The 23,048-nt window shown below is 44.2% G+C and overlaps 1 protein-coding gene across 8 annotated transcripts in view; it reads left to right on the top strand.

The window, feature by feature from the left end:
• Positions 1–15,041: 15,041 nt before the first annotated feature.
• MARK3 (microtubule affinity regulating kinase 3) overlaps positions 15,042–23,048 on the top strand; it is a 71,615-nt gene continuing 63,608 nt past the window's right edge. For 4 of the 8 annotated variants that reach the window (XM_081860566.1, XM_081860562.1, XM_081860564.1 and 1 more), the window contains exon 1: positions 15,042–16,104. In XM_081860566.1, coding sequence (XP_081716692.1) covers positions 16,042–16,104 — 63 coding nt within the window. In that variant the 5' untranslated portion in view covers positions 15,042–16,041. The remainder of the gene's footprint in view (positions 16,105–23,048) is intronic. The other 4 variants (XM_081860568.1, XM_081860565.1, XM_081860567.1 and 1 more) reach the window with 1 other exon arrangement.

Genomic DNA, 23,048 nt, shown 5'->3' with positions numbered 1-23,048 from the left:
GAGATGTGGGCAGACAATTGCCAGAGTTTTTTTGAAAGAACCAGGCAGAGAGGTGTGAACAGCAAAGAAACTCCTCAGAGCTCTGCAAAGCCTTTCTGTTTTAAAGATTTTGCCAGGGAAGCTAAAATTGCTCACCCATGTGGTGTTCCCCATGGCTGCCTTCACGTTTAAATCGGGTCCTCAGCTGCTATGCCTTCAGTAAGGTCATGTAAGAGCTGTGGCCCTGGCAGGTGACACTCTGACAGTGGTATATTTTGGATTTGGCAAAGGGAAACCTAAATGACCAGATGGGTGGAGCACCACTCTTACAACATTTGTGGCTTTTTAATATAGAGAAAGGAAAGGGGACTGAGGAAGGACACAATCAAGGTTTATAAAATTATGCTTTTAATGTTTGAGGTTTTATTGTGTTTTTAATATTTTCTTGGGGCAACCCAGGCAGATGGGCAGCATAGAATCATCCACATCATCATTAAACAGGACGTCCCTATTTTCATCAGAGTAATATTGAAGGGTATGTTGTATTCAGATTTTTCTCCATTTTTCATAGCACAGCTGTCCAGGGACAGATTCAAACACATACAGTACTGGAAATTTGGGTTTGTGCTGTAGATTAAAGTGCTCAGTTGCCCTAGTGAAACAAACATCCTTTAAAAAAAAAATTTAAAAAATGAAGATTGGCTTTTGCAGTTAGGAAAGTTACAGGGGAATTCACTGAAAAGTATGATGCACAGAAAAACATATAAATGCTATGCAAACAAATAAAAGTCAACTTTTAATTGCATTCTGACAATAGAATATTATGGTAGAGCAGGAAAGCTGTCTTCTACATGCTTAATTAGAAAGTCAATACCATAATGATCCAAAGCTGCATCAATATTCCCTCATTTTAACCACACATACCTTCTAGCATGTGGGCACATTATGTCTTCCACCGGTCTGTCTGGTATAAATAGTACTTAATATTCTATTCCTTTTTTGTGTCTTTAAAAAAAACCACAGCTATTCTTCCCTGCATTATTTTCCATTTTCCTTGTTTTGACAGATGCACAAGTCTTTCTTCTCATTTTTCCTTTGCTGCTATAACTTGCTGCCATAAAATATTTAAAGACCAAATACGTCAGACGACAGTCAATGAAGCATAATAAACTATAACATTTCCAGAAAACATTACCTGTTCCTTTTTAGGGAACACAGGGACCTGACCATTCGGTTTCTGGAGGCTCGTTTGATTTAACAATACTTTCATGTTTTTACTCTTCTTTGTCCATCCATAACAGGTAGGGCTGCCAAAAAAAAAACAAAAAAAAAACCTCAACAACTTTCAGGGTGTCCTGGTTTTTACTTTTTGAAATATGGCAACCCTAACAGGGTTCCTCAGTCTTGGGGGGCCTGGGGAGACATTTTGAGGTTCCAGGGGTTCCAGGAGCTTATGCAGGCTCCATGTCTCCTTTTGGAAATGAGGCACAGCAGGGACTGTGGTGCCTTTATATGGTTTATTTACACATATAGAATCATAGGATTGTAGAGTTGGAAGCGTCATCTAGTTCAACTCCCTGCAATGCAGGAATCTCAGCTAAAGCATCCACAACAGATGGCCATCTAACCTCTGCTTTAAAACCTCCAAGGAAGTAGAGTCCACCACCTCCTGAGGGAGACCATTCCACTGTTGAACAGCCTTTACTGTCAGAAAGTTCTTCCTGAAGTTTAGTCAGAATCTCCTTTCCTGAACTTTAAGCCATTGGTTCGAGTCCTACCCCCCAGGAGCAGGAGAAAACAAGCTTGCTCCATCTTCCATGTGACAGCCCTTCAGATATTTGAAGATGGCTATCATAAATACAAAGATGGATAAATACAAAGATGTTGGGAAAGATGGAGGGCACAAGGAGAAGGGGACGACAGAGGACGAGATGGTTGGACAGTGTTCTCGAAGCTACAAACATGAGTTTGAAAAACTGCAGGAGGCAGTGGAAGACCGGAGTGCCTGGCGTGCTCTGGTCCATGGGGTCACGAAGAGTCGGACATGACTAAACAACTAAACAACAACAATCATAAATACAACCAGAGTCTATGATAAAGGGCCTCACAGCATTTAGCCCAAAGAGGTCTTGATTCTCCCACAGTCACAGCCATAGTCACATAATCAAGTCCTATAGTCACATAATCAAGCAGAAATCAGGTATGGTTTTCACACGCTGTCTTCTTCCTGCTTCTAGCCCAGCTCTCACATACTCAACTGCCCTGACTTTTGCTTGTCTCACTAAAGACAAAGGATCCAAGTTCTATAAGTGAACTTCAGAGCCAGTGGCGTAGCGTGGGTTGTCAGCACCCGGGGCAAGGCAAGTAATTTGCGCCCCCTAACCCATGGATTTGCGCCCCCAACCCGTGGATTTGCGCCCCCTAACCCGTGGATTTGCCCTAACCCCAGATGTTGCGCCCGGTGCGGCCGGCCCCCCCTGCACCCCCCACGCTACGCCACTGTTCAGAGCTGTCATCTAACTAAAGCAATCTCAGCTAATAGATAAATGAGTTATAATCTGTGCTCACATTATTTGGGAGTAAACTCAGTTGAGCTCGATGGGATTCATTTCATTCAGAAGAGCATGCAAATGGTTGATTTTGATGGTCTTGTTTATTGTGTTATGCACTGGGTTCCGAGTATATTTCAACTTGTATGGGGACTCTAAGAGATATTTTATAGTTTGTTTGTTTTCAATGTTTTAATGTTTTTTTAATGTTAATACTATGGTGATAGCCAATGATAGGCGTAGTTACTCAACTCCTTTAAGAGCATCTACCCCAATGATGACTAACACTGGAGATTATCCTCTAAGTATTAGACCACTGTTCTGTTACTACAACCAGAGCTTCAGACAAAGATGTGCTTTTCCAAGCCGACATGTCTGCACTCCTGGCTCAGCAACATCTATGCTGGCTTGGTCATGTCCACAGAACAGAAGATGGAAGGATCCCAAGGATGTGCTCTATGGGGAGCTGGCTTCAGGCACCAGGCCAGTTAGCAGACCAACTAAGTGCTACAAATAAGTCTGCAAGCATGACATGAAGGCTGGCAATATCAATCCTGCTGTGTGGGAATCCCTTGCAAACGACTGCAGTGCCTGGAGACAGACAGTCAGGTTGTGCATCTGCAGCAGTGACCAGAGCAGGAATGACCACTGGGAGGAGCCCAGAGAGAAGAAACGCCATGGTGCATCTGAAGCAGCCCAACAGGATGCCTTCATCTGCCCCAGCTGCAACAAAACATGTCTCTCCCGCATCTGTCTCTACAGCCCCAGCAGGTGCTGTAACTCTCCAACGCTTTGACTTCACCTCTAAAGGCGCACTCCTCCATTGTCTCCCAAGACAGATGGGTGCCAACACCTGCTACTACTATAGCAACATGCAGAACAGCTCAGGTCGTCTCTCTTGCTGCCACAGAATTGGTTCCTTCCTGCTAATGTTCAGGTCCATCCATTATTAATTTGCACTTGAAAACATCACACGGACTGGAGTCATCTATTTTCCTTTCCCATCCCTGTGAATGGAGTCTTTGATTCAATATTAACCGCACAGGAAATACAGTGTAGGTGGAACAGTTACATGCCTGACTCAGAAGGCAAAGCATCCGAAAGGAGATGAATCTCCACGGGGGACGTGCTGAGATATGAATAGAAGGCTTCTATAAAACAAGCTTGTTGGTTTTAAAACATGTTGGGCAAAATTTAATTATTAGCATCACTGCACCGGCTTCAAAGAAAGAATACTGGGGGAAGTTTGATCTTCTGCCCTTAGCAGCTTTTGCTTCACAAATTACAAGTGTTTGCAGATTTATAGTACACTAAACGTAAAGCATGATAAACTTATAGCCCAGTCCTAAGCACATTCAGCTGGAAATATGACCCCTTCCTTTCCTACCACAAATGTGCTTACGGCTGTCAGCTGAACCTGCTAGCAACAAAAAAACACTTACAGCACAGTCCTCTATGCATGTTTGCTCTAAAGCAGATCCGTTCAAATAATTCCAATGCAGATGTACACTGGGGAAGTTCTTAAAAGGTTTTGAAAAAGGCTTGCTGGAGGCTAGATGATGTAATTTATCCCATTTGTTTTCATAGAAGTTAGACAATGTTGCCTCAATCAAATGTTATCCCAGCTTTCCAGTGAATCTGCCCATCACCTTCCTTATCACAAGAAGTCCTATTTGGGGAAAAGTCAATTCAAGCAGAATCAGAATGGTAGAGTTGGAAGGTACCACTAGGGGTCATCTAGTCCAACCCCCTGATTTGTTGTGCAAAAGTTCCAAGTCAACTTTAATTGGACATCATGAATTTGCCAGGATGTGATGGTAAAAGGTAAAGGTAAAGGACCCCTGACTGTTAAGTCCAGTCGCAAACGACTCTGGGGTTGTGGCGCTCATCTCGCTTTACTGGCCGAGGGAGCTGATGTTTGTCCGCAGACAGTTTTTTCGGCTCATGTGGCCAGCATGACTAAGCCGCTTCTGGCGAAACCAGAGCAGCGCATGGAAACGCCGTTTACCTTCCCGCCGGAGCGGTACCTATTTATCACTTGCACTTTGACGGGCTTTCGAACTAATAGCCATAATCTGGAGACACCCTCAGTGTTATATCTGTGAAGCTTTTAGAGGTTCTAGGTTACTTTTTTCCACTTTTCTATCTCACACTCATTCTAGACATGCTTGTCTCATTTTATCTTTGCAATAATGCTTTAAACCAGGTATGGCTGAGAGATCATTGGAAATTTAACTTAAGCAACTGGGAACAAGTGTACAAACCCAGCATAATATTTGGTTAAAAATACAAGAAAAAAACACAAAATGCACAATAAAAGCAAGAACAAAAGAAACCAATAAGACCGCTTCCCCTACCCACTCACACAAACTCAAAAGCCTAGTTCAAGAGGAATGTTTTTGCCTGTAGCTGTTGCTAAGGCTTCTTTTTTAAGAACAGAAGAAGAGAGAAATGGAGAAAAGAGAAGGAGAAACACAAAGGATGAGAGTCAACTAAGTTTTACTCATAGCAGACCCACTGAAATTAACGTTGCAAAGGGTTCAATGTTCAGTAGGTGTATTATGAGTAAAACTGAGTTGAATACCACCCAAAAACTCCATCCTAAAGAACTTTACTTCTCCTAGATGGGTTACCTTCCCAGTTTGATGAGCTCCATCTGTCTTTCACTTCCCTCTACGGTAGGAGCAGAAACTATCTTCTTGACCTTTGGACCCATGATTGGTCTCATCAGCTCAAGCTACTGGAGCCCATCTTTATATGCAGGGGAAGTCCCTCACTCACCAAGGTTTTGAGACCCATCGGCTATCCTCACCTGGTTTAGCCAGCCAGTTGAAGCCATTTCTTGGGGTATGGCCGCTGTTGCATGTTGGCAGCTTCTAGGAGCTTCAAGTAAGAACTGAGTGCAGGGTGGAGACCAAAGGTGGACAACCTACCCCAGAAGGAGCATGACATGTCCCCCAGCTGAAGTGTCAAAGAGATAAACAACTACCTGACATTCAGAAGACATCTTAAGGCAGCCCTGTTGAGGGAAGTTTTTAATATGTAACGCTGTACTGTTTTTAACACTTGATTGGGAGCCGCCCAGAGTGGCTGGGGAAACTCAGCAAGATGGGCGGGGTATAAATAATAAATTATTATTATTATTACCTGTCCCAAAACACCCCATAGACCCCCCAAATAAGTAAATAAATGGTGGGATAAAAGTATTTAAGATAAGCAAGCAAGTAATATATTCTTCCTGATATAAGATGAAGGAGATGAAACCTCCCAGTAACACATATTGCTCTGGTTGTTGAATAGGGCCCAATGTCCTTCCCTTTGCATCTACAGGCACAAGGCAACTCGGCAGATATCAAAAGCAATTAACAGAGGGTGCCATACTGCTGGTGGAGGTTAAAAGTGAACACTAGCTTTGAAAAAGCTGAAGACAAATTAATTAGATTGTGTATTCCATTTTCAAATGCCTGTTTTGCACCCTTTAACAATATTCATGTGTTCATACAAACAACAGGTTCAAAGAAAAGGTGTTTTCAGTTTCTCATGAAAGCACCAGGTACTGTGAGGATAAAGATAGAGTAGAATTGCAAAATTATTTGCATAATAAAGGGCTGTTTTGTGAAGTTGAGAAACAATATATCTAAACAGGGCAGTGCTCATATGCTATATGTTAGAGTCTCAAGGTGAGGAAAGAAAAGTCAAATGGAAATTATTCCCTGCGGATCATTTTCATTTCTCTTTCTTTCCCTCACCATGTGAGCCTAGAAGCCAAAGAATACTGCCAGATTTTGAACATGCAGCAAAACTAGATGACAAATGCATAGCGTGCAGGTTTTTCCAGATTTTTTTCTGGAACAAATTCACTTGCCCTGCCTGTTTGTTATCTACACTTGCCAGGTTTTCCCAGGTCCCAAACTTTCAAGTAGTCTGCCACATGAAAAACCGGTATGACCTTTGGGTTGTATCCAATGTAAGTCATACTTAGAGTAGACCCGTTGAAATTAATGGGTGTAACTAAAATAGGTCCATTAATTTCAAGAAGTCTGCTATAATAATAATAATAATAATAATAATTTATTATTTGTACCCCGCCCATCTGGCTGGGTTTCCCCAGCCACTCTGGGCGGCTTCCAACAGAGATAAAAAATACACTAAAATGTCACATATTAAAAACTTCCCTGAACAGGGCTGCCTTCAGATGCCTTCTGAATGTCAGGTAGTTGTCCATCGCCTTGACATCCGATGGGAGGGCATTCCACAGGGCGGGCGCCACCACCGAGAAGGCCCTCTGCCTGGTTCCCTGCAACTTGGCCTCTCGCAGTGAGGGAACCGCCAGAAGGCCCTCGGAGCTGGACCTCAGTGTCCGGGCAGAACGATGGGGGAGGAGACGCTCCTTCAGATATACTGGACCGAGGCCATTTAGGGCTTTAAAGGTCAGCACCAACACTTTGAATTGTGCTCGGAAACGTACTGGGAGCCAATGTAGGTCTTTCAAGACCGGTGTTATATGGTCTCGGCGGCCGCTCCCAGTCACCAGTCTAGCTGCCGCATTCTGTATTAGTTGTAGTTTCCGGGTCACCTTCAAAGGTAGCCCCACGTAGAGCGCATTGCAGTAGTCCAAGCGGGAGATAACCAGAGCATGTACCACTCTGGCGAGACAGTCCGCAGGCAGATAGGGTCTCAGCCTACGTACCAGATGGAGCTGGTAAACAGCTGCCCTGGATACAGATTTGACCTGTGCCTCCATGGACAGCTGTGAGTCCAAAATGACTCCCAGGCTGCGCACCTGGTCCTTCAGGGGCACAGTTACCCCATTCAGGACCAGGGAATCCTCCACACCTGCCCGCCTCCTGTCCCCCAAAAACAGTACTTCTGTCTTGTCAGGATTCAACCTCAATCTGTTAGTCGCCATCCATCCTCCAACCGCCTCCAGACACTCACACAGGACCTTTACCGCCTTCACTGGTTCTGATTTAAAAGAGAGGTAGAGCTGGGTATCATCTGCATACTGATGAACACCCAGCCCAAACCTCCTGATGATCGCTCCCAGCGGCTGCATGTAGATGTTGAAAAGCATGGGGGAGAGGACAGAACCCTGAGGCACCCCACAAGTGAGCGGCCAGGGGTCTGAACACTCATCCCCCCCCACCACTTTCTGAACACGGCCCAGGAGGAAGGAGCGGAACCACTGTATGACAGTGCCCCCAGCTCCCAGCCCCTCAAGACGGTCCAGAAGGATGTCATGGTCGATGGTATCAAACGCTGCTGAGAGATCCAGCAGAACTAGGAAACAGCTCTCACCTTTGTCCCTAGCCCGCCGGAGATCATCAACCAGTGCGACCAAGGCAGTTTCAGTCCCATGATGAGGCCTGAATCCCGACTGGAAGGGATCCAAATGGTCCGCTTCTTCCAGGCGTGCCTGGAGTTGTTCAGCAACCACTCGCTCAATCACCTTGCCCAAGAATGGGAGGTTTGAGACTGGGCGATAATTGGCCATCGTGGCCGCATCTAAAGATGGTTTTTTAAGAAGCGGTTTAATAACCGCCTCTTTCAGCGGGTCTGGGAAGGCTCCCTCACGGAGGGAAGCATTCACCACCCCACGAAGCCCATCGCCCAGTCCTTCCCGGCTAGCTTTTATAAGCCAGGATGGGCAAGGATCCAGGAGACAGGTGGTTGGCTTCACTCGTCCAAGCAGCCTGTCCACATCCTCGGAGGTAACAGATTGAAATTGATCCCACACAACTTGACCAGACAGGACTCTAGCACTCTCCCGCCCCGGCCCTGCTCCCACGGTGGAGTCTACTTCTTCCCGAATCTGAGCGATTTTATCTGCAAAAAAATTTGCAAAATCATTGCAGGAGAACATGTGGCCCGTACTGGGCCCCGATGTTACAGGTGGTTCCGCTAAATTGCGAACCACCTGAAAGAGTCTCCTGCTGCTGTTTTCTGCAGATGCAATAGAGGCGGTGAAGAAAGTCTTCTTCGCCGTCGCTATCGCCACTTGGTAGGCTCGACGTTGAGCTCTAACCCGTGTCCGGTCAGATTCAGAATGAGTTATCCGCCACCGGCGCTCTAGCCGTCTCAACGATTGTTTCATTGCCCTCAGATCCGTGGAAAACCACGGGGCTCTCCGGGCTTCATGCAATCGGAGAGGGCGCTTCGGAGCCAAACAGTCAATAGCCCTGGTTAACTCCACATTCCAGCGGGCCACCAGGGAATCGGCTGAAAGGCCATCAACATGGGATAAAGCATCCCCAACCACTCTCTGGAAACCATTTGGATCCATTAAGTGGCGGGGGCGGACCATCCGAATCGGTCCCACCTCCCTGCAGAGGGGATGGGTCGCGGAGAAGTCCAGTTGCACCAGGAAGTGATCTGACCATGGCACTTCTTTCGTTTCGCTTTTACTTAGTGTCAGATCACCAACATCCGTAGAGGTAAACACCAGGTCCAAGGCATGTCCGCGGCTATGGGTTGGGCCACACTTATTCAGGGACAGCCCCATGGAGGCCATGCTTTCCACGAAGTCCCGAGCGGCCCCTTGTAAGGTCGTGTCGGCATGGATGTTAAAATCCCCTAGGACGACCAAGCTAGGTGTCTCCAGGAGAACATCCGCCACGACCTGAAGCAGCTCGGGCAGGGAATCCTTGGTGCAGCGGGGAGGTCGGTACACCAAAAGGAATCCTGTACTGCCCCTATTGCCCAACTTCCAGAACATGCACTCAGAAAACTGGGTCTTCCCAATAGGACGCCTGGTGCAAACTAATGACTTCCTAAAAATCACTGCAACCCCCCCTCCCCGCCCACATGATCTGGGTTGCTGTGCGTAAGAGAAACCTGGTGGACAAGCAGCGGCAAGGACAGGCCCATCTGCTTCATCCAACCAAGTCTCTGTTACACATGCCAGGTCAAGTCCTCCATCCATGATCAAGTCATGGATGGCAGTGGTCTTATGAGTCATTGACCTGGCATTGCACAGCAGCACTTTCAGGTCATGTGGGTATCCCTTGCTGATTCTAGTATTCATCCGGTCAGGACCAGACCCAGAGGCAGGGATAGTCCTCAGACAACGACTAAACCTGCCTCCTCTGTAATGACATGGTCTGGTCTTAGCGTAACTCCTCCTCCTACCCGTGATCACTGAGATCGGTTGTCCCAGTGCATTCCCCCCTGTGAAGCATATCCCAGCCATTTTATGGGCTGGGGCCCATTCCCCGGCAGCCCTGACCCCTCCCCTTAAGAACAAAGTAACCCCTTTAAGAAACAAAAAAAAAAAAAACCCACAAATAAGACAATATAAACAAAAAACAATAGAAATTACAAAAATTACAAAAACATAAAATCAAACAAATTCCCAGGCCCAATAAACATCCACCGCACCCCCCCCCCCACATACAAAAAATTCAAAATTAAAATTTTAAAACATTTTAAAAGCACTCTGCACCCCTCCAGCAGTAACAGCAACTGTTCCAGTGAGGCCCGTCAGGCCCCGCCCCAGGCCAGATGGTGAGTGGCAGGAAGGAGCAGGACCCCATACACTCACATGCAGGAGAGTCCTCCCGGGCAGCAGAGTCCAGCAGTCCTTTATGAGGCTTCAGGCCCCGCCCCAGGCCAGATGGTGAGTGGCAGGAAGGAGCAGGGCCCTCAGACACTCACATGCAGGAGAGTCCTCCCGGGCAGCAGAGTCCAGCAGTCCTTTATGAGGCTTCAGGCCCCGCCCCAGGCCAGATGGTGAGTGGCAGGAAGGAGCAGGGCCCTCAGACACTCACATGCAGGAGAGTCCTCCCGGGCAGCAGAGTCCAGCAGTCCTTTATGAGGCTTCAGGCCCCGCCCCAGGCCAGATGGTGAGTGGCAGGAAGGAGCAGGGCCCTCAGACACTCACATGCAGGAGAGTCCTCCCGGGCAGCAGAGTCCAGCAGTCCTTGTGAGGCCTCAGGCCCCGCCCCAGGCCAGATGGTGAGTGGCAGGAAGGAGCAGGGCCCTCAGACACTCACATGCAGGAGAGTCCTCCCGGGCAGCAGAGTCCAGCAGTCCTTGTGAGGCCTCAGGCCCCGCCCCAGGCCAGATGGTGAGTGGCAGGAAGGAGCAGGGCCCTCAGACACTCACATGCAGGAGAGTCCTCCCGGGCAGCAGAGTCCAGCAGTCCTTTATGAGGCTTCAGGCCCCGCCCCAGGCCAGATGGTGAGTGGCAGGAAGGAGCAGGGCCCTCAGACACTCACATGCAGGAGAGTCCTCCCGGGCAGCAGAGTCCAGCAGTCCTTTATGAGGCTTCAGGCCCCGCCCCAGGCCAGATGGTGAGTGGCAGGAAGGAGCAGGGCCCTCAGACACTCACATGCAGGAGAGTCCTCCCGGGCAGCAGAGTCCAGCAGTCCTTTATGAGGCTTCAGGCCCCGCCCCAGGCCAGATGGTGAGTGGCAGGAAGGAGCAGGGCCCTCAGACACTCACATGCAGGAGAGTCCTCCTGACTTGAACTATATGGCGCATTTGCCAGGTAGCTGAAAAATGCAGTATTATTTCTTATTCACTGGCTACCTTCCAGCTGATAATATGACTTGAACTTTCCTTCGTATGGGTAAAATCTTAACTGGCATCAGAAGCCTTATACCAAGTCAAACCATTAGCTCATTTTGCCCAATATGGGCCACACTGGCTGGGAATGGCTTTCCAGGGTTTCAGGTGGGTGTCTCTCCCAGTCCTAGCCTTACCTGAGACCGAACCTGTGACCTTCTGTACCCAATACAGATGCTCTACCACTGAGCTACAGCCGTTCTAAGAAGAGACTGGCTGCATTGTCCCCCATTTAGTCCAGCATTTCTGATCATTGCCCTATAGATACCTCCAGGAAGCCCAGTCGCTGCAGCTAAAGGCAACTGACCACTCCCACTGCTGACCTCCAGCAGCTCATACCTGTGGCTGAACCCACCATGGTCAAACAGCCTTATTGTGCGTTCATTTGTCTAATCCTCTCTTAAAGCCACCTAGACTAGTACACATCACCATAGCTTGTGGCAGTAAATTCTATAAAGGAATTGTGCATGATGTGAAATCCTTACTTTTTTGTTCTAAATCTACTGCCAACAGATTTTTGAGACGACCCCTGAGGTCTGGTATTATGACAGAGGAGGGAATATTCTATTCACTTCGTCCATACCATGCAGAAATTTAAATATCTCTATCATGCCCACCTCCACTATTGATTTGTTAATCATATAGTATGACTTTTGCTTTAGTTGTGATGCTTAGCTTATTTTTTAGCTGCTGCTTTGTCAACAGTGTTCTATGGATTGTAGTTGTTTTTACTGATGATCTGTTAATTATGATTTATGCTGTATTTGTGATGTTCTATCATGTTATTGTTATTTATTGTTTTCAAGCTGCTTTAGGATTCATTTGAATGAAAAGCAGCACAGAAGTATAATGAAGCAAATCGAATCAAATCCTGCAAATCGTGCCATGGTGGGGCAACCTAACAGCACAGTAAGCTCCTTTAATGATTATTAGACCATCTAAATCAGTACTGCCTTCACCAGTCTTCCCCAACCTTCAGATGTTTTCGACTACACATCCCATCAGGCTCCACAGGTATGGCTGGCTGAGGCTAATGGGACATGTAGTCCACAGCCAGTGGAGGGCACCAGGTTGGGGAAGAGTAGTGCACACCGACTTGCAGTGACTCTCCAGAATTTCAGACAAAAGGCTCTCTCAGACCTTAAATCCTAACCTTCATGTTCCCCGCTTCCCCAAGCAGTAGGAACTTCTAAGGACAGCCTTTCCCTGTGTAAATTTCATTATGATAAAAAAAATAGTGGAGGAGCACTCACCCATCTGATAGACACATGGTGCTAGAGTTTATCAAAAATAACATATTACTGAAGCCCAGTTCTCCCACGTTGTTGCTTTCTTGCCAGGTAGCTGAAAAATGCAGTATTATTTCTTATTCACTGGCTACCTTCCAGCTGATAAATTGCTCCTTTAAAGCCCACCTCAAGCAGGTAGGGTGGCTCAATAGCTCATAGCCCTGAAAGGCTTTCTTCAGTAAGGAAGATGCTCATATAGCAAACTGTACAAAAAGCATGACATAGTGTTTCGGAAAATTCAGACAGGATGCTTTCAAAAAATACTTCCATGGTGTGTTAAGAAAAATGCCAATATCAGCTTTGCAATCTTTGCAATATCAGCTTTGTATCTGAAGAAGTGTGCATGCACACGAAAGCTCATACCTAGAACTAACTCAGTTGGTCTTTAAGGTGCTACTGGAAGGAATTTTTTTTTATTTAGCTTTGCAACTGTCATGGTTAAATGAAAGGGGGAAGTGAAAGTACATTCAAGTTCTCTAAGGGCTAATTTAAACACCACTTTTAGCAGGTACTTCAGTTCCTAGAATCACTCACATATTTGCATAGTGCCGTGTGTGTGTGTGTGTGTGTGTGTGTGTGTGTGTGTGTGTCTTTGTCTTTGTGTCTTTATATACCACATTTTTATATACATGCAGGACCTTCTTGCCCATGGACATATCTGTAGACTTAGATTCATAGAACTGTAGAGCAGAAAGAGACCCCAAGGGTCATCTAGCCCAACCCCCTACAATTCAGGAACCATAGCTAAAAAATCACTAGAAGGTGGTCATCCAACCTCTGTTTAAAAACTTCCAGTGAAGGAGAGTCCACCAGCTTCTGAGGTAGTCAGAAACTTCTTCCTTATGTTTGGTTGGAATCTCCTGTCTTGTAATTTGAACTCATTGGAACATAAGAGAATCTGCCTTGCACCAGGTCAGACCATTTGTCTATCTAGCTCAGTATTGCCTACACTGACTGGCAGCAGCTCTCCAGGATTTCACACAGGGGTTTCTCCCAGCCTCTACCTGGAGATACCAGGGGGGAATAAACATTTTGCATGCCAGGCAGAGGCTCTGCTCCAGACCACAAAAGCTTTTGCCAGAATAAATCTGATATAGGGAATTTGGTTTTGAGGTGCCACAAGCAAGCCTTTCTTTTTCTTGACTGCGACAACCCCATACTTTAAGCATGCCCTACTCTGAGAGGACATGGATTTCTTTTATTACAGTATTATCATCAATATGTATGACTACTGCTGGGAGGTAGAATATATTATTAGCAGTGTGTGAAAGGAGGGCAGACTCTTTAATATTAGTGTCATCTATTACATTTCCATACTGAGGATCACAGGGCGGTTCAAATATGAAAATACAAAAATAGATGCTCTTCTTCAGCAGCCTATCAGAAACATTTCCCTATAACCAGGCCTTTGGCTGATTATCATTCTGTGGCCTTTTAAATGTGTTTGTTGGAGGAGGATTATGGGTTTGTTTTTGTTTTCTTATGTATTTTGTGTTCTCATTTTGTATTTTTATGTTGTCAACCGCCCTGTGGTCTTCGGATGGAAGGTGGTATACAAATTTAATAAATAATAATAATAATCTTCTGAGGTGCTTAGCCAGCTTCCAGCCCTTTGATCTTCGGATGAAGGGTGGTATGTGTGTTTAATAAATAAGATTATTAATAATCTTGTGAGGCGATAACCCAGCTTCCAGCCCTATGATCTTTGGATGAAGGGCGGTATACAAATTTAATAAATATTAATAATATTAATAATAATATTATTAATAATAATCATCATCTTCTAAGGCGAGAACAGATCCTCCAAGTGTCCCTATTTTCCAGGGACATCCCTGATTTACAGAAGACGTCCTAGTTTCTGATTTGACCCCAGAATATCCTGTTTTTCCTTAGGATGTCCCTGTTTTCTCCCTATTGGAGAAATGTTGGAGGGTATGGAGTTATCTGACCTACAAGCGATCTGAAGGAAACTCTGTATAGGGAAGTTTTTGTTTTTTTAATGCTTAATGTTTTAGTATGATTTTATATATGTTGGAAGCTGCTCAGATGTGTGTGGTATGAATAGTCAAATTATCCTTATGGAATGGGATGTCCCTATTTTCATCAGAGAAATGTTGGAGTGTATGTGATAATAATATAATAGCAATCTTCTGAGGCACTAACCCAGCTTCCAGCCCTGTGGTCTTTGAATAAAGCGTGGTATACAAATTTAATAAATAATAATATTAATAATCCTCTGAGGCGCTAACCCAGCTTCCACCCCTGTGATGTTTGGATAAAAAGTGGTATACAATTTTAATAAATAATAATATTAATAATCCTCTGAGGCGATAACCCAGCTTCCAGGATAAAAAGTGATATACAATTTTAATTAAATAATAATAATAATCTTCTGAGGCGAGAATACCCCTCCCCCCACCTCACGACGTCCGTCCCCCCTCCCCGCGAGAAACCCAGAGCGCGCGCCCAAATCAAAGCTCCTCCCCCTCCCTTCCTTCCAGGGGACCTTAGCAACAAGGGAGGAGGGGAGGGCTGGGAAACGCAGCACGCGCGCCTGCGCCTGCGCCCTCTTCCACAGTCTCCCTGCCTCCTTCCCCGCAGCCCCAGCATTAGGAGCCGCGGCCTCTCTCCGTGCAGGGGGTGGTCTCTTCCGGTTCACGCCGGAGCAGAGGAAGCCGGGCGGCCATCTTGGATCATCCGGGAGCGGCGGCACTGCTGCTGCTGCTGCTTGTGGCTGAAGCGGGCTGGGTGGTGGGGACGAAGGAGGAAGCCCGCTCGGTGGCGGCGGCGGCGGGTCTCCTCCGCGCTCGGTGTTGTCGGAGAAGGGAAGGCTCGGCGCCAGACCCCTCAGGCTGAGGAAGGAGGGCCCGCTCTTGTTAGCATAGCGGCGGCAGGAGGAACCGGGACTTTCTCTGGAGGAGGAGTCGGAGTCGGGGCGGGGGGCGAAAGGCATGAGCGCCGAGGGCCGGTGAAGCGGGGCTTGGGGTCCTTTGAGGCGGACAGAAGCCTCCCCTGGGCAGCTCTGAGAGGGGGTTCATCCCCCCCGACTCCGGTTTATTCCCCCCCCCTCACTTGGACTCCGTCTCTGCAGCGCCCCGAAACACCCCCCGCCCTTGCTCGCCCGCAGCCCCGTCCCCTCCCTCCTCAGAAGCGGCTCTGGTCTCTCCTCGTCTCCCTCCCTGTCCCCCTTCTCTAACCCAGGCACACACTTCTCTTTCTCCCCCACCCCTCTTTTTTTGTGCTCCGTGAGAATCCCCGTCTTCTTTAATCCGCCGCCGCCGCCGCCTTCGAAGGATCCTAATCTGGTCTGTAGGATGATCCCTGAAGACTCCCGGGAGGATACAATGCTCCATTATCAGACTGGAATATAGATGAGAAACGGGGGTCGTGGTGGAGAAGGGGGAAGCAAGCCGGATTTCCCTCCCCACACTCCCCTTCTTTTCCCACCCACCCCCACCCTTGATGGTGGTACTTTGTAACCACTATCATGCAGTAAAAATGCGATTTTTTTGGTAAATATATATATACATATACATATATATATATATATATATATATATAACTATTCGGAGGGGGGAGAGTGTTAGTATTTTCTATATCTGTATACACCATACGTTAGCTGGATTTTGCCATTGCAAACGGTGCTTCAGCGCAAGTGGATGAAAATGTCCACTAGAACTCCGCTGCCCACAGTGAATGAACTGCCCACCGTGAATGAAAACGTGAGTGTACTTCAGGATTGTCCATTGTTGTAATGAGAATTTTATAGTAAGCTGAATGCCTTTTTTTTAACGCCTGGTGTTAAATTTCACAGTATGCAGCACAGTATATTTTGCCTCCATCTTAAAAGATGTATCATGACATGGGTTATTAAATAGTGGGTGGAAATGTGCTGTTTTCTATGAAAATATGGATGAAATTGAGAATAGGTGGTCAAATTGTGATAATTGAAATCCTTTCAGAGGACATCTTGACATCACCTAGGGCATCCATTGCTCTACTGTTATGACATTCATTGTCTGGCAGCTGGACATCTGGTGACAGATGTTGTACAGGTTGTTGTGAAGAATGTTATCAGTAGGGAAGCTCTTATCAAGGCCTGCCTGCAATAACCTTCTCTTTAAACTTGGGATCCCTCTCACTTCTACTTCTCTTTCTAAGTCCCTCACACTTTAGTCTTATGTCTTTAGAATGTAACATAATCAGAACAGATGTTCTTGGGCATAAAATATGGTAATCATTACAAGTGGATCATGTATAAACTTAGAATGGTAAAGAATGGTTCTTTTCTTCTGAAAAAGATTGGATTGAGTGACCTAGATAACATATATTTCAAATCTGATTTGTATATCTCATAAGTGACCGAGTAAGCCCTTGTCTTGGCAGTCACTTAGGTGATTTTAAAGGAACCCCCTCTTTTTGATCTAGATGTTATATTTATCTTCATATATAGCATTTGAGTTTGGTTGCATAAATGCTAAAGAAAATTGAATTATATTCAAATGAAATATGTGAATTGAGAGGTATTTATGCTGTATTACAATAAAGGTTTGGACGTTTGGTGTCTCCGGAATTTGGAGAGAAAAAGTTGAATATTTTCTTTAACTTTCGGAACACCAGGTTTGCTATCAATATGATTTCAAATGCAAATTCCTTCTGTCAAAGAAATTGGCAGCATGTCCATTGATACAGGACTGAAGACACAAGTGACAAATCTGTGTGTGCTGCTTATCTGATAGCCAGTTTTACTGTAAAGTTAAGAATCTCTGATAGGCTCCAAGAAAGAAGGCGTTTTATTTATCTCATTTATGAATTGCCTCCCATAAAAGATCCCAAAGCAGTTAAACAATGAAAAATATATAAAAACAATTTCAAGTTCAGTACACCTATCTAGATGGGAATAAAAATCTCCATTTAAAAGGCTTGTTGGAAAAGGAAGATCTTCAATAGGCTCCATCCACTGTTGAGAAAAATATACTTAGATGCATATTTTTTGTTGTATGTGTGTTAGCTGGCCTATTCATTGTGATTGACTGAGGATACTTGCAACAAGCTTAGATACAGAGGTGGAAAATATGCTTAGTGGAACAATTGTTGCATTGTCAAGTCTCTGGATTTATTGACATAGTAGATAAAACTTCTCTATTCTTTGTTTACTTTAGTTTACAGATTATAAAAAGAACTAAAGACTATATTCAGCCAGAGTTAATTAAGTAATTCAATTATAGAATCTTTGTGGACTTCATTCCAGGCCTCCAGAGTTGTCTTTTAAGGAAAATTGTCCTGTGTTGGACACTTCTGTAGTTCATTGTCAGTCTTGAGGTTTATTCAGTAGGTTTGATCACTTAACTCTTTTACTAACTAGATAACTCTAGTATCAGCAAGTTCATCTGGCTTAGAAGTATTTGGTGGGAAACTGTCTTAATACCATTCTCCAGTGTGTATATTCAAGTTCTAGATTAGATAAATTCTTAAACTTATTGTGGATAGCCCATTTGTTAAAAATATAAAATTAAAACCGTATGCTGTTAGATTTTTTGCTGAGTTGCATTGCCTCTTTGATCATGTCCCAGCTTGCAAACTAAGCTGAATTGGGTTGGTTGGTTTCAGAGGATGCAGGTGGGTAGTAGTGAGTTTTAAAGTATCATTTATATTGAGGCCTGCATTTGACCATGCAAGTACTAGATTGCAGGAGGATCCTTAGCGTTAGATTACACAGCTCAGGGCTTCCTGGTTGCATTTAAAATTTCATAATTTAAATTTTACACCTGTAATTTCTTCAGGTTGAAAGAGTCTTCCATTACAAGTGTGGTGACAGTGCTTAGTGGGGGAACAGGTAGGTCATTGGTTCTCAAAGGATGTGGTGCACCACACTGGTGTGGCAGGAGAGGATAGCAAGTGTGGCAGGAAGATTCAGTGACAATCATGAGTGATTCATGTTCTAATGTAGCTGCATTGTTTTATACATTCTGGATGTTCCATGGTCATATTATAACAGTGTTTATCAAACTTGGGTCCTCAGCTGTTGTTGGACTACCACTCCCATCATCCCTGATCACTGGTCCTGCTAGTAAGGGATGATGGTAGCTGCAGTCCAACAACAGATGAAGACCCAGGTTTGAGAAACACTGCATTATAAAGTAGTTGTGCACTTTGTTATGAATCAAGCACTGCTAGGAGTTGTGTCTTCTTTTATTTCCAATGTATTTTTTTACCAATAAAAAATTAGGTGTGGCATGAGCAAATTTTCATTCAGAAAGTGCGTCATAAAGAAAGAATGAATGAAAACTGGGGCTTAGGACCCAAGTATTGGTTAGACGGCCTGCTCCCCTATATGTTTACTCCCACCAATCTTTGAGGTCAGGTAGGACAACAGAGCTGTACTTGCTGATGGTGTGTTATGTAGCAACTTGTGAGAAGGTGTCTTTTATAGTAGCACTCTGATGGTGGAAAGCCCTTGTCTTGCAGATTTGGGTCGTAAGTATTAGACACCATGTAAATACATTTTTAATTACTCAGGCATTTGTTTTGTTGACTGCAAGAGATTTTTGTTGCTCCCAAAGTGCTATAATAGAATTTGATCTATTTTTGTGCTTTACTTTTTCCTATTGCTTTGTTTTTGTATCTAGGATTGATTTTAATGACAGATTATAAGTCACCTAAATAAGTCACCTAAATAAATTACGAAATTGCTCTTTGGTTTAGTCATGCGACTGCCATCTTAATTTCTTTATACTAAATTGTTAAAGCTTATTTCTGTTACCTGGGAGGGATGTAATTGAGCCAATGCTGAACTTTCCAAGGTAGCAATCTACAACATTTATTGGCAAAGAAAGATAATGTTTACTACAGTTTCGTATTAGTTTCTAGAAGAATGCTGAATGAGCATTGTTCTTGCCTGTGCTTGAAGTTGAACTACATTTAATTTTGAAGACATATCCTACAAGTCAGTGCAGAAGCCCGTTTTTCTTTTGTAAAACCATTAGGCACAATGACATGCTCCAAAATCAATTTAAGCTTTACAGATACATATGAATGTCCAAAGACAGCCTTTGTGTTCTGAACTTAGATAGCTGATTCTGAATCTCGTCTTGATTCTTGAATTCTGACATTTATGGCTACTTCATGTGAACTTAAGCCCTCAGTTTCTGCTTAGAGTTTATCTAGCTCAGATGTTGGGAACATTTGGCCCTCCGGATGTTGCTGAATGATAACTCCCATAAGCCCTAGCAAATATGAGCAGTAGCCAGAGATCATGGGACTTATGGTTCAGTAACAACTGGAGGCCCAAAGGTCCCCCACATCTGATACAGTTGCAGCTCTGAGATGCTGTGTGCTCCACTGTTACGCTTCTTCACATACCAGCTACAGCCTGTCCCACATGTCCCTTCCTGTCAGAGATGTGGCCTCTTGGGAATGTTCACACTTGGAGCTGGTTCACACATCACATTATCCCATAGTTGCATGCTGGTGCATGCTGCTCAGAAGTCCCTGAGTTGCTCTTCCCCTGCTTCTTCTGCCATGTTAGGCAGGCAACACCCCAGAGGCTACTTTTGTTATGTGTGAAATAGCACTTGTAGTTTGCTTCTGTTGAAGGATTGAGAGGCCAACATTTATTCTTGGTTTAATGTAATCTTTGAGCCAGGCCTTCCTACAAGCAGTAGCTTTGAGACAAGGAAATGGGCATCTTCATGGTTTTCACACGTGATGTAGTGCATGGGTGTATGTAACTTGTGTGAAGTGATTATTGAGTTTTGTAGGTTAGATAATGTTCAGTTTGCGAGCAGTGTTAGAAACTCAGATATATAATCTAATCACCAAATGGCACCTTAAACCTAGTTTATAATCATCGCCACAATGGAATCTCTAGGTACCCCCACCCTGTGAAGTTTGTTGTTGTTGTTCCTCATTTCATTTTTATATCACTCTGTATTTTAAAGAACAATTCTTAAAGCAGTTTACAACACATTCAAACATAAAATAAAACAATCCAGAATAAAATAAGTTCAAGCTTCAAGGAAAATATTTCAGATCCTTTCTAAGTGCTTTCCTCAGTCACCAACCTGGCATCCTGTGTGGTCGCTATTGGACCTGCACCAGTCACAAAATGTGCATGGCACCTAGCTAATTTCTGACACTTTTTGCAAGGCTGGCTGTATTTAATGCTGAAAATTAACACTCAATAGCATGTGAAGCAGTCTTTACACTGCTTCTCCAGCCGAAAATTGGATTACTTTAATTTTTTTAAAAAATATATTGAGGTAGTTCAGGAGTGGCTCAGTAAGCTGACTTGGAAAGCATTGTTCTAAGGGGGGAGGAATTCCTAATGCTTTCTGTTTGAATTGCATTTTTCTGGGTGCTGTTTATTTAGGAACACAGGAAACAGCCGTAGCAAGTCAGAGCACTGGTCCATGTAGCTCAGAATAATCTCTGCTTCCTGGTAGTGTCTCTCTAGGATTTCAAGTGGGGTCCTCTCTCAGCATTACTCAGAGATGCCAGGGATTGATCTTGGGAACTTCTTCACACAAAGCAGATTCTTTAGCCAGAGCTACAGTCCATCCTTTGTTTGTATTTCTAGACTAGCCTTCATCCCATAGGAAGTACTATCAAGGTTCCTGGAAGCTATTACACATTTTGTTCAGTCATTTTGAAGGCATATTTATGACGTGAAAAGAAACCCATTTCTGTACAGTCTGCCTGTACAGTGGCCTTGTGGATGTCATAGTGAATTCTGCTATAATAGCTGATCAGTGAAAAGATACTGCATTGCCTTTGCTAATAGGTCTTTAATATAGCCTGTTCCGTTCTGTAGTAACACTTTTGACATCAGCAGTGGGCATTGCTATGAAGTCCGGTCCACATTATATCTGCTGCTGGGCTGTGCATCGCTGCTCTTTTCACAGTATGGTCTTATGCATTTTTATGTAGAAGTAAATTCCACTGTGTTGATTATTCCCTGGTTAGTTTGCATAGGATTGTGCTATCAGTCAGAGACATATACCTGGAACTGCACTGTGGAATCAGAGATATCTACTGCATCAAAAAAAGCCTTTTGTGGCCATTCTTATCTTACAAAATATGCATGCTTTGATAATCTGAATATGGATCTGCACATTTTAGATCACTTGGTATGTATATCAAGGCAATGGAATAATTGAGGTGCTATCATGTATCCCTCTTAGATTTGGAGTTTGACCTTTACGATACTGAACTCCCAAAGCTCCTATTATAGCTAGCCTAGGGGATCAAATCTGTAAGTGAACTTTTTGGCCAAAAATTGACTATTTAAAAATAGCACGACACTGAATCACAGGATAAAAATCTGAACAGGGACTTTCCAACATCAATCTCAGATCTTTGACCATTGGGTGTCCTTCTGGCTTCATACATAATTACTAACAATGGCTATATGGGAATTGGACTTAGTATGCAGTTTTATTGATGATTCAGGCTTGACTACATCTTGCTCTTCAGCTGCTATATTTACACTTCAGTGCTGAGGTCAGTAAAAACTTCTTTTGATCAGTGAACAAAGTCAGTGTGACTTGGATGATATAGTAAATCTCAGATGCGTGCTACAGATTCTCCCTTTTCTTAAAAACAAAATCCACTCTGAATATTCCTGCACTACAATAAAGCTGTTGTGCTATTGCTGGATAATTCCTTATTCTGGATGTGTCACTTCTTTCTAGCCCCCCTCCCCCCACTTTATTCACCTTTATCTTTTTATTTTGTGATTAAATCTAATTCCACCTTCATATAGGCACCCAGATATTTGGGGTTATGCTGTTGCATGGCTCTAGCATTAAATTTGTGTTTTCCATGATTAATAGCAGCTAGGTTGTACTCATTATTTATAACATCACATTAATACAGCATTCTTGTGGCCCAAACTAATGATTACTTCTGCTTACGTAACTAAGCAGGAGCTGAGAAAATAATAGTGCAAGTGAGAGGCTGAATTTTGGCATTTTAATAGTCCTTGGCCTTAAAGGCCTTAAACTCTTTTGGCTGCCAGGCTGTTCCCATTTCTAGCTCCTTGGCATGATGATGCCCGGCTTTGTCAGTCTTCCCCAGTCTGCAGGTTGGCTGCAGATGGGAGTCTATATTTAGAGTATGTGTGCTTGCCTTTGACCTACACGGTTAAACTCTATGTGAAATGCAGTTACACTGACACATGAAAACGTTACAGTAAGAAGAACTCTGTTGATCACATATGCTGGTGATCCAGTGAGTCATGTAGGCCTTGACAGGTCAATATTGTTAGCTTTCTATTGGCTACTTAATGCACTACTGTCCTTGAATTATGCCCTTTTTGTAGGTTTAATAATTTCACACTAGTTGCCTTTGAAGGCTTGATTTGTTAGGGTGTACTTTTTAATGTGGAGGAAAAATTAGGATGTGTTTTAAGGTGATCAAGCTATTTGTTATAAAGATTATACTTTGTCTGCTGTCAACTTTTTAAACTGATTATTGTTTGGCAGGTATACCTGGCCAATCAGTTTAACATTCTTAGGAGCTGTATGATTGGGAAGGAGAAGAAGCTAGTAGCCTAGAGAGCATAACGGATTGCCTTTCCACAATGAAATATTTTATCATTTAATTTGGAATGTGACTTTTGGTTACAATCTTTTGGCTGTCCTGTTGTCTAGTTCTTACACAAAAT

Source organism: Podarcis erhardii, assembly GCF_964252035.2.
Source record: "Podarcis erhardii genome assembly, chromosome: 1".
Lineage (NCBI taxonomy): Eukaryota > Metazoa > Chordata > Lepidosauria > Squamata > Lacertidae > Podarcis > Podarcis erhardii.
Note: the sequence above shows the minus strand (reverse complement) of the source record. Positions and strands in the feature narration are given on the sequence as shown.